The sequence below is a fragment of the Balaenoptera borealis genome, assembly GCF_965194805.1.
Source record: "Balaenoptera borealis genome assembly, chromosome: 3".
NCBI classification, from domain to species: Eukaryota; Metazoa; Chordata; class Mammalia; order Artiodactyla; family Balaenopteridae; genus Balaenoptera; species Balaenoptera borealis.
Genome location: NC_138866.1, coordinates 113,757,685 through 113,775,472, shown reverse-complemented (window position 1 = coordinate 113,775,472; position 17,788 = coordinate 113,757,685). Strand labels below are relative to the sequence as shown.

The window sequence follows — 17,788 nt, the reverse complement described above, 5'->3', positions numbered from 1 at the left end:
AAAAATATACCACTCCACAGGGATTAGGGACAGTGGGGGGAAGACAGGAGGAAGTGGGCGTACTTATAAAAGGTCAACACTGGGACTTCCCTGGTGGTCCAGTGGTTAAGACTCTGCACTCCCAATACAGGGGGCCCCGGTTTGATTCCTGGTCAGGGAACTAGATCCTGCGTGCCGCAGTGAAGATCCTGCATGCGGCAACAAAGATCCCGCATGCCACAACTAAGACCTGGCACAGCCAAATAAATAAATATTTTAAATAAATAATTAAATAAAAAATAAAAGGTCAACACTAAGGATCCTTGTGATGGAACTGTTCTGTATCCTGACTTTGGTGATAAGTACCTGAAGTGACACGTAATAAAATTGTATAGAACTAAGTACACACACACACACACAAACACATATACACAAATGAATACAAGTAAAATTGGGGAAAACAAAATAAGATAGGGGAATTGCATCATTGTCATATCCCTAGTGTGATTGTACTATAATTTTGCAAGATGTTACAATTGGGAGAAACTGGGTAAAAAGTATACTAGATCTCTATTATTTTTTTCAACTGAATGTGAATCTACAATTATTTCAAAATAAAAAGTTCAATTAAAAATAATAGCAATTTAAAGGGGTCTGTGCTGAAAGATAATTTAACATATGTAGCTGCAGGAAGCACATTGACATATCACTTTGAGGAGCATGACTTTCCATTTACATCAAAGGATGCTCTACTAAATAGATTTTACACATTTTTTATTGCAAGTTTTCTTATGCATGTATGGAAAGTGAAGCAGTAGCTGTGATGTGTTGTCTCCATTAACAGAAGAACTTTGTAAACACTTAAGTGATGCCAGTTTTATATCAGTCTCATCTTCTGTGTACTGGGAAATCAGTTAATTCTAATAATGGGTCAGTTTTTTCATACGATTCATGGAATCAAAGTAAAGGTTTTGGAAGTTCATACTGTCAAAGAGGAAACATTTCATATTGTGAATGCTGCTGTAAATCTAAAACTTTCAACATTGAACAAAATGCTTTATTTTTTTAGATAAATTTATTTATTTATTTATTTTTGGCTGCATTGGGTCTTCATTGCTACGTGTGGGCTTTCTCTAGTTGCGGCGAGCAGGAGCTACTCTTTATTGCAGTGCTCGGGCTTCTCATTGCGGTGGCTTCTCTTGTTATGGAGCACGGGCTCTAGGCACGTGGGCTTCAGTAGTTGTGGCTCGCGGGCTCAGTAGTTGTGGCTCGTGGGCTCTAGAGTGTAGGCTCAGCAGTTGTGGTGCACGGGCTTAGTTGCTCTGCGGCATGTGGGATCTTCCCGGACCAGGGCTTGAACCTGTGTCTCCTGCATTGGCAGGCAGATTCTTAACCACTGCGCCACCAGGGAAGCCGCATTGCTTTGTTTATTGAGTAACAAACAAATATTAAGTTTAGTGGAGCATAGAGTCATGGTCAAAAACAAAATGTTCGTACTATATTAAGAAACTCAATGTAGCAGAAAATTTATTTGGAATTGGTTATATACTACATTCACAATTCATAATTGCATCAAAACAAGCCTGATATTCTATCAATAAAATAGGAGCTGTAGTTTTCAAAATTTGCAAGTGTTTTTACGTACATAGAGTATTTCAGCTAGAACATTTTTGTGATAATCTGATGGTGAATTTAAAAAATGTTTCAGCAGGTCAATATTTACATTGTTTCTTTGCTGCCTGTCAGCAATAAGATTTAAGAAATATTTGAAAAATATATGTACCACTCCATATTTACTGACTGAAAATACTCAGTGAATCTGAGGTGGAGTGGTATCCTAGTTTTTTAAACATATATATCTATTTTGACCATTTTAAGCAATCTAAAATGTAACAAGATTGTACTTATGTTACTTCTCATTCATTCTTTTCACCCTCCATTCCATTCTAAGACACTTTAATCATATCTTGACTCAAATGATTTTGGCCCTTTCCCCACTCCTCTCCTACTTCCCAGACACACACCAAGGACCAACCAAGTTAGGTAAATCTGGTGTCTGCTGTTGTTGCTATTTCCCCGTTATTAGTAGATATTCAGTATTGGTTAAAGCTGTGGTTTCTTCCTCTTGTGCTCGTGCTTATATTTTTCTTCTAGGAATGAGGTACTATACATAATGCCTAAGAAATAGGCATGTTTTTCTTTCTCCTTGTTCCTGTACACATTTAGTCTTTTGTGCCCTTACTTATTTTTTTGTTTTCTCTCTTTGTCCCCCTTATTTGCTTTTTTTTTTTTAAGTATGTATCTATTCTGGACTGAAACGTGTTTTCTGGAAGAGCTGGTATATGAAAATTACTTGTTGACTCTTTAACCATATGAAAACAATATATGCAACCATTTTGTTTGAAAATTATCATTGTTAACAGGACTTTTAAGTATCCACAGGCATCTTCGGGGGAAATATTTGATTGGAATTAATTTAAGCTTAATTCTTATTCTTTTTAATACAGTATTTCTCAAACTTCAAGGCTTGCAGAATTCACAAATTGAGATCTGGCATCATTTTCAGAGAGAGACTTTCAGTAATGTGTAAGTAGTTTTTTTTTTTTCGTTTCGATTTGTTTTTATTTGCCACAACTGCTGAAGCCTGTGTGCCTAGAGCCTGTGCTCTGCAACAAGAGAAACCACCTCAATAAGAAGCCACGCACCACAATGAAGAGTAGCTCCCGGCTCTCCGCAACTAGAGAAAGCCCGCATGCAACAGCGAAGACCCAATGTAGCCAAAAATAAATAAATAAAATATGAATAAATTTATTTAAAAAAAAAAAAACTTTGCGCAGGGTGAAGGCAGGCACTTGGGATCTGGAAGGGTGGTAGGAGAAAAGATGGCTAGAGGTGGAATAAAAGAATAGAAAGAAAAAAAAAAAAAAAAGAATAGAAAGAGATGTGGAAAAATAAAACTGAACAAGAAACTCTTTGAAGGCAGAGGCTAGCTTTCATCAGTATCGTCACTGGCTCTTAGAATAGTGTCACATCTTAAAAAGTATTTATGAAAAATTCACTGAATGAATGAATCAATTACTTATTCAGTAAATTTCTAATTTCGCCCAAGGCCCTGATGGTTAGTTAGACTCAAATCATCTAGTTTATCTGTGTTTACCCTACATTCAAAAACTATAGTATTTAAGGTAATTGGGGTTCAGAAAATTGATTATGAATTATAGAAAAAAGACATTACATTTAGTATAATATACTTGAGGAAGGTTATAAAGTGAACTATTTATTCACTTAAATTTTTTTTAAGCACCTACCTACCATACTTTGGGTACTAGCTGGGAGAGGAAAAATGGGGTACTAATTATAGTGTATATTTCTATTTGATGGAATATTATATAGTCATTTAGTATAATTATGAAGATTATAACAGTTTATATATATATATATTTTTTTTAACATTCAGTTCTTTTTGGGAATTATTTATTTATTTATTTTGGGCTGTGTTGGGTCTTCGCTTCTGTGCGAGGGCTTCCTCCAGCTGCGGCAAGTGGGGGCCACTCCTCATCGCGGTGCGCGGGCCTCTCACTATCGCGGCCTCTCTTGTTGCGGGGCACAGGCTCCAGACGCGCAGGCTCAGCAATTGTGGCTCACGGGCCTAGCTGCTCCGCGGTATGTGGGATCTTCCCAGACCAGGGCACGAACCCGTGTCCCCTGCATTGGCAGGCAGACTCTCAACCACTGTGCCACCAGGGAAGCCCAGTAACAGTTTAGACTAATGCTTTTTAAATAAAATAAAAATATTTATATTCTATATTGTAACTGCATGAGGATTAGAAGGATGTTTTCTGTTCTCAAAGAAGACTAGGAAACTTTGTTAAATATAAACCAGATTTATTATTGTAAATGGGATTATAGAATTTCTTTTTCTTTCTACTGTTCTGTACAATTCATAAAGTTTAAATGAAAATCCACATACATTTAAATTGTTTTGAAAAATAAGATGAACATATATCGACTAGAAAAAGGTAATAGTGTATCATCAAAGGGAAAGGGCAAAACTGTATTTGAAGGACAGTAGATAGATTACCTTGGTTGGAAGAAAAATGAGAGGTGAAGTTTAGAAAAAGATGGGAATGAAGGTCTCTAGCTTAGTTTTGATAATGTAAGGAAAGATGAGCTAGGTTAGGTTTTTAACTGTGGAATTACATTTTTTTTAAAAAAGAAAGAAAATTTCTTCTAGCTTATTTATTGAAGTGAACTGGAGTGAGGGGGAGTTGAACTGGTCCATCGTGTTATCAGCCGTTTTCATGTATAATCTTGAGTTTATGACTATACTAGGCCCTATCTGAAAGACTTTGCTCCTTTTACCATTTCAGTAATAGTATATAATTTTGCAAAATTTATGTTCAGATTCGTTTTTCATATATCTTTAAAATGTTATCACTGATTTCCGCTCTTGCCTTTTCTTGTCCTTAGAGTTAGCCTAGGTAGCAAATGCTTTACTACTTGACCTAATGGAGTGATAGAAGAAACAAAAAAGAATCTGAATTGATTGGGCAGAGATAGAAAGGGAGAAAAACAGGTCAGTCTCCCTTAGTTGCTGAATGAGTAAGAGCTTTCTTGTAATGATTTCTCAATTTCGCTCCCATGAACCTTTTAAGGAATAGAGAGCACATCCTTCTTGTTTTCTAATCTCAAAGAAAATAGATGTAATTTGAAATGAAATACTAGCCAAGTAGGTATCTGAAATTTTAAGATGTCTGTAAACATCTTATGAGCTAACTCCTTAAGTTATCTGTATCATGTTGAACAAAGAAGAATTAAAAAAACAATAACTGATTAATGATGTAGTGTTATTACTTGAACTTTAGTAAAGTTGTTTCAGGGTTTTATACTACCGTGATTATTTTGAGAACTGTTGGATCAAATATTTGTTTTGTGTGGCCCCCCCATTTCCAAAACAAATTTAAGGAAATTTACCTTCTAAAAAAAAGAAAAGAAAAGAAATTTACCTCCTAATTGTTAAGGGTTTTTGCTCTGATGTACTACACTAAAAGTCCAAGTTTTGTGCGTGACTACGAATGCTTTCCTCAGATGCTCTTACCAACATAAGGCATTTTGTCTTAATATATGTTTAGTATTTTCCATGAGGATTGTAAATTTTATACTCCAGTGGAAGTCTCTTGGTTTCTTGGAATTGTTAGGAAATACTATTCATTATTTATTTCTGTGTTAAAGATTTTCAATATTTTCTCTGCCTTGTAATTTGCAACAATGTCTTCCCCCTAGCTTCTAAACCTCAAACTTACTTTAAAAACAGTTGATTTAAAATAAAAAGTAGAGGTGCATTTTCAGTATTATAGACTCTTTCTGAGAGAATTAAAGAGCATTTAGATCTAGAAGTCACCTGGGATGTTGCCAGCTGTGCTCTTGACATTATATGCTTTGTCACCAGTGAGTGCCTTCAGATATTTTTGCCTACCTTCTTTACCACTCTCCACACCCGAATGAATAAATGGAAAACAACAATAACAACAACAAGGCAAGGGAACTGGAGTAATATATAATTTACTATTCTGTCAATAAAAGTAAGAATATTTTATCACCACTTTAAAATTGATTGCTCTTATATATGTATTGATGAAGAACTTTAACTTGTTCCCTTTTAGTAGTTATTTACTGTATTCAACTGCAAATCAGATCAAATGATAAAAATTTGTAAACCAGGAAGATGTAACAAAAACAATTTTCATACAGTTTTTCCCCAAATATCTGCTTATTCATATAATAGCTGTCTATTTCCAATGGCTAAGGTAATAGCTTTCAAAAGAACCTATTAAACATATATATGTTTTCATCATAGTACTATTTCCATTCTCTTTCCCTTCTTTCTGCATAGCAAGACATAAAACTTTATTGTATGTAATAGTAACTATACGCTTTAGTTTAAATAACACGAAGTTAGAGTCTAAGAAAAAGGAGAATATTTAAATCTCTTCATTATGATGAAAGGAAAGTGCTCTACTAAGGTAATTTTTAAGACTTGTGTCTATCAAGAGCTTATAATTTAAAATTTATGCACATATAAAAGCAAATAAACACTTACAGAAGCTGTAAGTGTATGTGTTGCTTTGACCCAATAATTCTACTTCAGTAAATTTATCCTGAAAAAAATGAGTTGTAACCAGAGGTTTATGTTCAAGGTTATTCATCTTAGCATTTAAAAACTATTAGCAAAATAAGTAGGTGTAATAAATGATCAACAATAAGGAAGTAGGTCAATAATGTTATGTCTGTTAAAATACTGTGCAGCGGGCTTCCCTGATGGCGCAGTGGTTTAGAATCTGCCTGCTAATGCAGGGGACACGGGTTCGAGCCCTGGTCTGGGAAGATCCCACATGCCACGGAGCAACTAGGCCCGTGAGCCACAACTACTGAGCCTGCGCGTCTGGAGCCTGTGCTCCGCAACAAGAGAGGCCGCAATAGTGAAGAGGCCCGCGCACCGCGATGAAGAGTGGCCCCCACTTGCCGCAACTAGAGGAAGCCCTCGCACAGAAACGAAGACCCAACACAGCCAAAAATAAATATAATAAATAAATAAAAGATTACTATTAAAAAAAAATACTGTGCAGCTATTAAAGTTATTTTCAAACACTATTTAATGAAGAAAATAAGTTAAATACAAAAGTGCTTTTAAAAAAGTGCTTTGTTTTCCTACTTTAAAAAAATGGATAGATGGTCAGCTGTTTTTTTGTAGAACACCTGTAATAGACCGTCAGCTGAGAGTGACTATCAGTGTTTAACAGTTTTCCAGGAGAACAGGTTATTACTTTCCTTTACTGTCAGTCTGGGACAGTAGGGATTTCTGAAAAGTTTAAGCCGTTCATTTTGTGCAGAAATCTTATCTGTAAGGGAATTGCTACATAGGAGCCATATATACCTAAATAAAACAAGTAGGAACATCGATCCTTTTTTAGGTGTGTTTTCTAAGCAAAGAGTGAGAATATTTATAAAGTATATTTAAGCAATGGATACAAATTCCAAAAAATGTGGCATGAATTCTGAAAACTCATGACATTAGCCATATAGAAAATTAAATGAATTTTGGGATTATGATGAAAGTGGTGATAATTATATTATAAACAAGTATATTACATAAGAATTTCTTTGCCTCCAGGTATTTTATAGTCTACAAAAGAAGGCTGTTTACTTTAAATAGCATTTTCTAAAGCATGTTCTGGGGGTTTATTCTAGTTTTTAAGTGGGAAAATAGGGTTTGTTGTTCAGTTAGACTGGGGAAATCCTGGATTAAGGGAAGTTAATCAGGTACCTTTATCAAAAGATTTCCAAGGCTTTAATTTTTTATATATATTATAAATATACAGTACAATATTTGTCCATAAAATCCTTTCTTTGAATTTTTTGGAACTAAGTCTAAGATGAGACACATGTTTGGAAATTTCTGTTTTAGGTTAAACTTTTTTTCCTATAATTCTTATATAAGTAATGACAGTACTGTGGCCGGGGGGCGGGTAGGAATGTCTTCTCCTAGTTCAAGAAACAAATAAGGTTTAAGTGATACTAGACAACTGAAGGAGATTTTGCTATTAAAGTGTTTGCAAATACATGATGAATTCCACTTTGTGTATTTTTTTCTTTGTATTTGTTATAAGCATGCGTTACCGTTATAATTGCTGCCCTACTTTTATTATTTGAAGTTCTTCTGTTTTTTGTATCTTCTGAAACTCATTCAGGGTGGATTTTTCTTTGTGTGTTTTATAATTTTAGAATAGGAGGTCATCTTCAACAGGGCTTTATCTGTGGAAAACCTGTGTTGAGGGTACCCTCTAGAACTTTTTTGCATTTGCTTCCCCAGGGCTATCACTAGCCTGGGAACACAGTTATCATTAATATCTCAGTTTGGAGCATCCTGGGACCATGCAGATGGCTTAAGATCAAACCTCAGATCCAAGTGTGAGTAGGCCTATTGTTATACATTCTCAGAAGAGACTTTTTACTCCCCCCAAAGTAGGGCTCAGATTGAGGCAAACTTTATTATCTCCCTGTACCAGTGGATGGATTTGTAAAATTCACTCCTTAACTGGGGATGTAGTTCTTCGAGGCTCTTAGTTTTATACAGATGTCTCAGTTCTAATCCGCTATCTTATGTGGTCCCAAAGCATTGTCTCCTGTCCCTGTAGTACCTTTTAAAAATACACGCCCCTTGATTACTGAGGAGATCAGCCAAATTCTCCCACCCAGTATGAGCTTATACACTGCATTCTGGCATTTTGGTCTCCTCACTGTTTTGGGGCCCTGGGAATTTCCCCTTACATTTTTACAAGTTAGTCTATGCATTTTAAAGAATGTGTGCTTTTTTGTTGTCTACTTAGGTAATCTAGGCTTCCATATTGCCAAAAATGGAAATTTATGCATTAATTTTATAATCAAAAAATAATGCTAAATATATATAGTCCTGTTTTTTTTAAAAAAAAGCATACTTTTAACATATGAAAGTGAAATGTGTAATACTAGTGTGTTTAATCAGGGAGGTAGTGCACTTTTTTTAGTTTTTTGTTCTTATTTGTACACAAACCACTTATATTTATTTGACTTATTATAGGAGAATATTTATTTGACTTAGTACAGGAGAATACTAGTCTTTTACTTTTCTTTCAGATGTAACCTTCTGTAATGGAAGATGATTGAAGATAAGGGGCCTCGTGTTGCTGACTACTTTGTTGTAGCAGGATTAACTGATGTTTCAAAGCCTCTTGAAGAAGAAATTCACTTCAATGATGCTTGTCATAAAGTAGCTAAACCAAAAGAACCTATCACAGATGTTTCAGTTATTATTAAATCTCTTGGGGAGGAAGTGCCACGGGATTACACGTGTATTGATGTTACCCCAACTGGACTGTCAGCTGATCTCAATAATGGAAGTCTTGTGGGGCCGCAGATTTTCCTTTGCTATAGAAGAGGAAGAGATAAGCCTCCACTTACAGATCTGGGGTAAGTAGTTTTTAAAAAGAATTATTGTTATTGATCCAAATAATATACCTTATAGATTTTGAAGTTAACTGTTCAATTTGTTTATTAATAGATACATGGCAGCTTTAGAAAAATAGACACGTTTATATCCAGAATCCTGTATTCTCTTCCTGTGTTCCTTATATCTTTTCAGTGTCTCTTCATTCTACAGGTTCTAGCATTTTTGTCTGAGTTTCTTTCTATTAAAGATAGGGGACGGACTTCCCTGGCGGTCCAGTGGTTAAGACTTTGCCTTCTAATGCAGGGGGTGCGGGTTCAATCCCTGGTCAGGGAGCTAAGATCCCACATGCCTCGCGGCCAAAAAACCAAAATATAAAACAGAAGCAATATTGTAACAAATTCAATAAAGACTTTAAAAATGGTCCACATCAAAAAAATCTTCAAAAAAAAAAAGATAGGGGAGATAATTTGAAAAACATTTACAGGAAAGTATCAGAAATTAATGTATTATCCTGATCATAAAATTTTTATTATTTTTTTATTTTTATTTTTTTTATTTTTTTATTATTTTTAAAGTATGAGAAAAAGATGGCTTTTAAGGATCAGTTATAATGATCATTATAGTTGGGTGCTTAAGTCTGTATGCATCAAACAAGGATCTTGGGTAAATTAGTGCTTTATTTAAGATATTGTGCTGTACTTGGGGCTCCCTTTTTATATAATAGCCTTACTGAGTTATAATTCATACCATACAACTCACCCACTTAAATTGTACAATTCAGTTGTTTTTAGTATATTTATAGAGTTGTGAAACCATCACCACAATAAATTTTATAACATTTTATCATGCCCCCAAAATAAACAATCCTGTATTCATTACAGTTTCTGTCTAATTCTCCCTAACCCCCTCAGCTGTAGACAGTCACCAGTCTACTTTCTGTCTCTGTGGATGTGCCTAATTCTGGACATTTTATATCAGTAGAATCATACTGTATATGGTTACCTTGTGGCTGGCTTCTTTCACTTAGCATAATGTTTTCAGGGTTTATCCATGTTGTAGTATGTGTCTGTACTTTATTCCTTTATATGGCTGAATGATAGTCCATCTTATGGGTCTACCACAATTTATTTATCCATTCATCAGATGATGGACATGTGAGTTGTTTCTACTTTTTGGCTGTTGTGAGTAACGCTACCGGAAATGTTAATGTACAAGTTTTCGTATAGACATATGTTTTCATTTCCCTTATATATGTACTTAGGAGTGGAATTGCTGGGTCATATGGTAATTCTGTGTTTAACCTTATGAGGAACTGCCAGTCTGTCTTCCAAAGTAGCTGTACCACCCTGCATTCCCATCAGCAGTGTATGAAGGTTCCAATTTCTGCCAGTCCTAGCCAACATTTTATATTATCATTTTGATTATAGCTCTCCTAGTGGGTGTGAGATGGTATCTAACTGTAGTCTTGATTTGCATTCACCTGATGGCTAATGATATTGAGCATCTTTTCATGTGCTTATTAGCCATCTATATATCTTTGGAGAAATGTCTATTCAGAATCCTTTACCCATTTTTAAATTGGGTTGTCTTTTTATTGTTGAGCTTCGGGAGTTCTTTATATATTCTACATGTAAGTTCCTTATCATATGAGTGGTTTACAAATATTTTTTCTTATTCTGTGGGTTGTCTTTTCACTTTCTTTATGGTATCCTTTGGAGCTGAAAAGTTTTTATTTTGATGAATTCTGATTTATGTATTTTTTTCTTTTGTTGCTTGTGTTTTGGTGTTGTATCTAAGAAGGCTTTAACTAATCCAGAGTTACAAAGATTTACATTTAAGTTTTTGTCTAAGAGTTTTATCGTTTCAGCCTTTACATTTAGGTCTTTGATCCATTTTGAGTTAATTTTTGTATATGTTGAGGAAAGAGTACAACCTTACTCTTTGGCATATGGATATCCACTTTCAGCACCATCTGTTGATGAGAATATTCTTTCCCCATTTTCAAAAATTAATTGGTGATAAATGTATGGGTTTATTTCTGGACTCACAATTCTATTCCATTTGTCTGTATGTCTCTCCTATCCAGTACTACACAGTTTTGGTTACTGTGGCTTCGTAGTAAGTTTTTACATTAGGAAGTGTGAGTCTTCCAAGTTTGTTCTTTTTCAAAATTGTTTTGATTATTCTGGGTCCCTTGAATTTTCCTGTGAATTTTAGGATCACCTTGTCAATTTCTGCAATGATAGGGTTTTTTAAAAAAAGAGGAATATATATGTAAAAGAGGAATATATAAATGTAAATATATATACACATATGTATTTATTTATGTAGAAGATTCTCCCTGAAAAACTGAAAGAAAAAGGCCAAAGGAAGGCTAGGAGTAGCTCTATTAATGTCTTCACGATAGATGAAGGGTTTATAGGGAATGAAGATTAACTTTCTTGTTTCCGTGGCTCTGTTGCAAAAGGGGATAGGCTTAACTTAAAATATTCTGGTTAAAAATAAGGAAGATAGCAATGTCCCTACTAACATCAGTAGAAGGGCTATAAAAGTTCCATCTCCCAACATATTAAGTCTGAAAGTGAATAGCCATGTTTACTCATGCCTAAGGGGAGATAGGATGAATTGGAAGAGCTCCTGAACATTCTTCTACTTTTAAATTCTATTACCTAATGTTTAATAAAAGTTATATTAAACTCAGTCTTTATTGTGTTAATTCATGAATTTATTACAGTAATTTTAAGTGGGTTTCAGAACAGGTATAATATTGCTTCATATGAAGTTTACATATTTGGGAAAATAAGCCAGCTATTAGATCTTATTTTTAAAAGATTACGTTAAGTTGCTCCTATGATCACTGGTCACTGTCAGAATTCTAGTTTGCAGATAAAATGAAGAGAGTGTTGCAGATTCTTGTTAGGGTGTTGGAGCTGCCTAAATTAGAGATGAGGAATTTTCCAGGCATAGGAAGGATTCTCCAACAGGAAAGGACTTGAACTGGAATGAATAAATTAACCACTCTTATGGCTATTCTCATATATTTGTCATTGTGGAGGATATAACATCATTATTGCCTTTAAACTAAGCTTATAGTTTAAACAGATAAGAAAAGTTACCCGACAATATAAAAATCAAAAATAGTGATACAAGTAATGTATACAACAGCACAATACCTGATTAAAGAAAATAGGTAGCTTATGTATCAAATGTACTTATTTTCCATATCTTTTAAGAATTTGAGGTAATAAATAGTGGTTTGTTGTTCTGTGTGTTGTATTTTTCTTTTCTTGTTTTCAGTTGAACATCTGTGTGCCAGACATTATTTTGGAGACCCTACTTGTACTCTCATCTAATTCTGCCAAGATCCTATGAGTTAGATTTTTAGATTTTGTAGTTGAATAGTATAAGGCTCAGAGAAGTTAAGTAACTGCCTAAGATAATACAGCTGGTACCAGGTGGTAGGAGTTCGAATTCAGATATGTCTAACTTCTCTGTTACAATGCCTTTTTAAAATTTTTTACTTATTTATTTTTTAAAATTGAAGTATAGTTGATTTACAATGTTGTGTTAATTTCTGCTTTACAGCAAGGTGATTAGTTATACATATATATACATTTTTTATATTCTTTTCCATTGTGGTTTACCTCAATATTGAATATAGTTCCCTGTGCTATATACAGTAGGACCTTGTTGTTTATCCATTCTATATGTAATAGTTTGACAATGCCATTTTTTAGGATTAAGAAAAAACAAGACAGAAAAGCAAGATCAGGAGGAGGAGGAGTAAGCAATTAGGCTAACATTGGGATATACATAGCTGCTATGATTAAGCATCAAATTTCACTCTAAATTTTCAAAATAGAATGTTTAAAGAAAAAAATTTTTAAGTTTGCTGACAGCTGAGACAAAAGGGAAATTAAAAATTGTATTAGAAAGAAATAATTTGACCAATTTTTGGCACTAAATTTTATTTGTATAATGGGATTTTATCAAAGGGAATACCGATTGATGTTAGGGACATTACATTCTATAATAATTTTTATAGCAAATGAAGAAACATTTAACAGGGCTTTAATTTTTTTTTTTTTTTTTTTGCTAATGCCAAAGACTTAGCATTAAAGTACAAATTAGTGAATTCTGTGAGGGAATAAACTAATATTATTCAAGCATGATGTTTTCTTTGTTTTCCCGAGTACTTTAAGTAATAGTATTTAGAAAACTTAAGGAATGGGTGCCTGGCCTGTCCTTTATTAAAAACTTATGATTTTACCATAAAGGAGAAGGGGGAAACTTTCACTTGTACTTTTGATGAAAGATAGACTTAAGGTCATTTACTCTTTTGAAAGCCTTAAAACTCTCTCTTAAAGCTGAAGGAAGTATTGCAGGTAAAAATGTGCAAGCAGGTTCTCTACTGTATGGCAAGGAGCCTTTTGTAAAATTTTAACTTTGGTCAAAATACAAGGTTGCTTTTTCTAAAGATGATGCTTGGTTTTAGAGACATATGTACATACATACACCTATCTGTCCGTCTATCTATCTATCTATTAAATGGAATGCTAAAATAAGCACCTTTGCACAAAATTGCTATTCCGTGGTTTATGTCAATAAACAGAGGTTAATATGAATTTTCCTTACATTATTAATTTTTGGTAGGAAAAACAGTTACTCTTTAATTTTTAATTTAATTTATTTTTATTTTTAAAAATATTTATTTATTTGGTTGCTCTGGGTCTTAGTTGTGGCAGGCAGCCTCCTTAGTTGCGGCACTTGGGCTCCTTAGTTGCAGCTTGAGGGCTCCTTTAGTTGCGGCTCACTGGCTCTGTAGTTGTGGCATGCAAACTCTTAGTTGCGGCATGCATGTAGGATCCAGTTCCCTGACCAGGGATTGAACCCGGGCCCCCTGAATTGGGGGCATGGAGTCTTAACCACTGTGTCACCAGAGAAGTCCCCAGTTATTCTTTAATTTTATATGGGACGGTGCATTCAAACTTGCAGTACAATTGGAATATCTGCTACATTTAAGGATCAGTTTATGATTCCTGACAATATTACCTTTCGTATTTGCAGGTGCTTTGTAATTGGGTACTAATTTATTTTATTTATTTTTTAGGGTTTTATATGACTGGAAAGAAAGATTGAAACAGGGGTGTGAAGTTATCCAGAGTACTCCCTACGGACGCCCTGCAAATATTAGCGGGAGTACCTCATCACAAAGAATTTATATCACTTACCGAAGAGCCTCTGAAAACATGACTCAGAATACGTTGGCTGTTACAGACATATGTATTATTATACCCAGTAAAGGAGAAAGTCCACCACACACATTCTGCAAAGTTGACAAGAATCTCAATAACAGTATGGTAAGTGACTCTTTTGCACTGATAAAATTAGCCACGGATGAAAAGAGCATAATTTAAAATAAATCTTTGGAAAACAGCATAGCACAATTACTGAATTAAAAAATAGATTTTTTAAAGATGTCAGATATTTTATTTTTAGGAAAGTAATTTAGTTGTACTTTCAAAAAGAGCTGTGCAAAAAGCTTTCCTTTTTTTTGTAATTAAATAATTTTTCCCCCTTACTGCAAAAGTGATGCATTCGCCAAGGGTAACCCCTCCACTTGTGCACTAGATCCCATATACTCACCTATTTGAGACATGGAGTCAGCAATCCTCCCTACTTTTTTTTGAATCATCACTTTTTCATTCTCTAGTGGGTTATTTCCTCCAGCATGCAAAAGCATGTTACAATACCTCCCATCTTTACAAAGCTTCTTGATCTTTATTTCCCACTCCATCTATTCCCCCATTTGATTGTTCTTTATAATAAAACGTCTCAAGAGTTGACTGTATTCTGTCTCCTTCCTCACTTTGGCTCTTTCCAGTTAGGCTTTTGTCTCCATCATTCCACCAAGATTGCGCTTGCTGAATCCAGTGATCAATTCATCTTAATTTTTTAGTACATTTAGACATAGATGATCACTTCTCCCTTCTTGAAACAGTGGCAGGAAGAGAAGGTGCAGTCTCTATCCTCTGTGCTTTCTGGCTTTTTTCCTCCTACCTCACCAGTTATTCCCTTTCTGCCTTTGCTAATTTCTTCCCAATTCCCTAACCGCTACACAACAGAGTGCCCTAGGGTTCAGTCCTCAGCCCATTTATCTTTAAATCTAAACTCACTTCGTTGATGATCTAATCATTTAAATACAAGCTATGTGTGGATGACTTCTAAATTTCTGTGTCCCCTCTGGATCTTTCTAATTCATTATCTCTTCTTGGATATCTTATCAAATAGGTTATCTCAAATTTAACATGTCCAAAACTGAACTCCTAGTGTCCCTCTCCAAATCTACTTATCCCCATAATTTTCCTCCTCTAGTAAAAGGAAATTCCACTCTTCTAGTTACTCAGACTAAAAGTCCTTGGAGTAATCCTTAACCTTTATCTTCTACCTCTCATTCAGTTCTTCTGTAAATTCTGTTGACTTTCATTTCAAAACATATTTTGAACTTGAACACTTCTCAGCTTCTCCACATGCTGCAGCCCTGATCCAAGCCATAATCATCTCTTAACTGGATTATTGCAGTGGTCTCCTAATTCAGGAGTTAGGCAAACTTTTGAATAAAGGGCTAAATGATAAGTTAGCTTTTGCAGGTCATATACAGGCTCTGTCGCAAATTCATCCTTTGTTTTAAAAACAACCTTTTTACCAGTCTTAGCTCAGTTGTGCAAAAACAGGCCTTGGGTCAAACGCAGGCCGTAGTTTGCCAGACACCTGGTTTAGCTGATCACTGCTTCTACTTCTTCTTCCTACAACCTATTCTTCACATAGCAGCAAGAGGGATGCTTTTAAAACAAATTAGATCATATCTCTCTTTGGTTTACAACCCTTAATGGCTCCCCATCTCACTCTCAGTAAAAGCCAGAGTCCTTCCAGTAGCCTTAAGGCCATGCATGATCTGTAATTGTAATTATCTTTTTTTTTTAATTGCTGTTTTAAATTTTAAAAAGAAATATGTACTCAAAAAAAAAAAATTGAGAGGGGGAGGGGAGCAAATCGTAGATCTAGGAAGTAAAGAGTGAAAGTTCTTGTTCCTGCTTCCATCTTTTGTGATCCTTTGCCAGGATTAACAATTAACAATTTGGCTTGTATCCTTCCAGACCCTTTTGTGTGCACATATGTGGAGTATATATAATATGGATAAATTCATCCTTTATTTTTCAAAAGTTGGAAATTTCAATATATTCTGATATAAGCTTTTTTTAAACTATCCATCTTTATCAGTTAATATAGCTCTCTACTTAATTCTTGCAATGATTGTATAGTATTCCAGAAAATACAAATGAAGAATGATGAATACAAGTTATTTCCAGTTTTTCCCATTACTAATAATGCTGCTTTGATCAATTTTGTGCCTTTTTCTTTGTATATTTATTGGAGTGTTTCTGGAAGAATAAATAATTGTAACTAGAATTGATGGGTATGGTGTACATTTTGAGAAGTGTTGACAGATTGCTCTGAAAAAGCTGTGACAGTTTATATTCCCAGCAACCGTCCTCTATAAGAATGCCCTTTCCCAGGTCCTGTACCTCACCAACACTGGTTGTTATCAATCCCTTTTTACTATCTGATAAGAAGAAATCATTCTAATTTTAATTTGCATTTCTTTGATTATTGTGGAGGTTTAACATCTTTTCATATATAACAGCTTTGAATGGCTAAATATTACTACATTAAGTGGATGTGCCACAATTTATTCCATCTTCTATTGTAAGACATTTAGATTCTAAGTTTTTTATATTACAAGCAAAGCTGTTATGACCATAGTTAGAACTACATCCTTCCTAAAATAATTTACATTTATTGAGCTCTTATGTGCTCTCTTCTTTTAAGCTTGCAAGAAGAGAAATACTGAAGCTTTAGGTAAGCTGCAAGAAAAAGAAATGGAGTGTATTGATATGTGACTGGATAAAACACAAATTTTAGGAGTCTGAAAATTTTTTTAACCCCCTCAATAAGATAGTAAAATAGATCTGTATTGTGTAGTGGTTAAGATCAGTATAGCCAGATGGTTCAGAGCACAGACTCTGGAGCCATAGTGTCTGGATATGAATCCTATCTCTGACACTTATTGGCTTTGTGACCTTGAGAAAGTAACATAACTTCTCTGTGCCTCAGTTTCACAATTGTAAAATGAGAGTGATAGTAGCATCTACCTTATAAGTTATTGTGATGGTTAAATGAATTTAGTATCATGTTCCAGTACATATAAGAAAACACTGTATATGTGTTAGCTTATTATCTATAAATATCTTTCAATTCCAAATTTTCTTTTAGAAAAATCTGCAATTTTAAGGTAGTAGCCGTATTTGTTTAAAATGTTTAAATAGGTAATTCGAAAAATGGATGTTGACGGTTGTATCCTAAAAGAGTTATTTGCAGCTATGTGACCCGTACTTGTCAACAGCCATTCATATACAAAATGCCCTATTCTTTCATGCTATCCTTGCATTTTGATTTGATGATTACATGTGACAGTGGAGAGATTATGGAGGAAGAAGATCATGATAGCAAATAAGTTTTACAGGCCTCATGTGGTACTGATAGTGATGGCAAGAAGGGTTTTTGAACTCTTCCATAATCTGATGTCCAGCTTAACCTTGTTTCAAGATTTGGTTTGGTGTTTTAGCAAGACTGTTCAGGCTCACAGATACTTGCCATTTTCCCATTGGTGAATTTTCCTTTATTTTGTAGATTTGTTGGTTTTGGATTCAAAGCAAATTGACAATGTCATTAGAACCATTTCTAGGTCTTACTAATTAATCA

General features: G+C 34.5%; 1 protein-coding gene across 9 annotated transcripts in view; it reads left to right on the top strand.

Moving 5' to 3' along the window:
- Window positions 1-17,788, top strand: part of DENND4A (DENN domain containing 4A) — a 135,912-nt gene that overhangs the window by 26,436 nt on the left and 91,688 nt on the right. For 8 of the 9 annotated variants that reach the window (XM_082383216.1, XM_082383218.1, XM_082383213.1 and 5 more), the window contains exons 2-4: window positions 2,487-2,565; window positions 8,653-8,985; window positions 14,076-14,325. In XM_082383216.1, the coding sequence (XP_082239342.1) occupies window positions 8,675-8,985; window positions 14,076-14,325 (561 nt within the window). In that variant the 5' untranslated portion in view covers window positions 2,487-2,565; window positions 8,653-8,674. The remainder of the gene's footprint in view (window positions 1-2,486; window positions 2,566-8,652; window positions 8,986-14,075; window positions 14,326-17,788) is intronic. The other variant, XM_082383217.1, reaches the window with a different exon arrangement.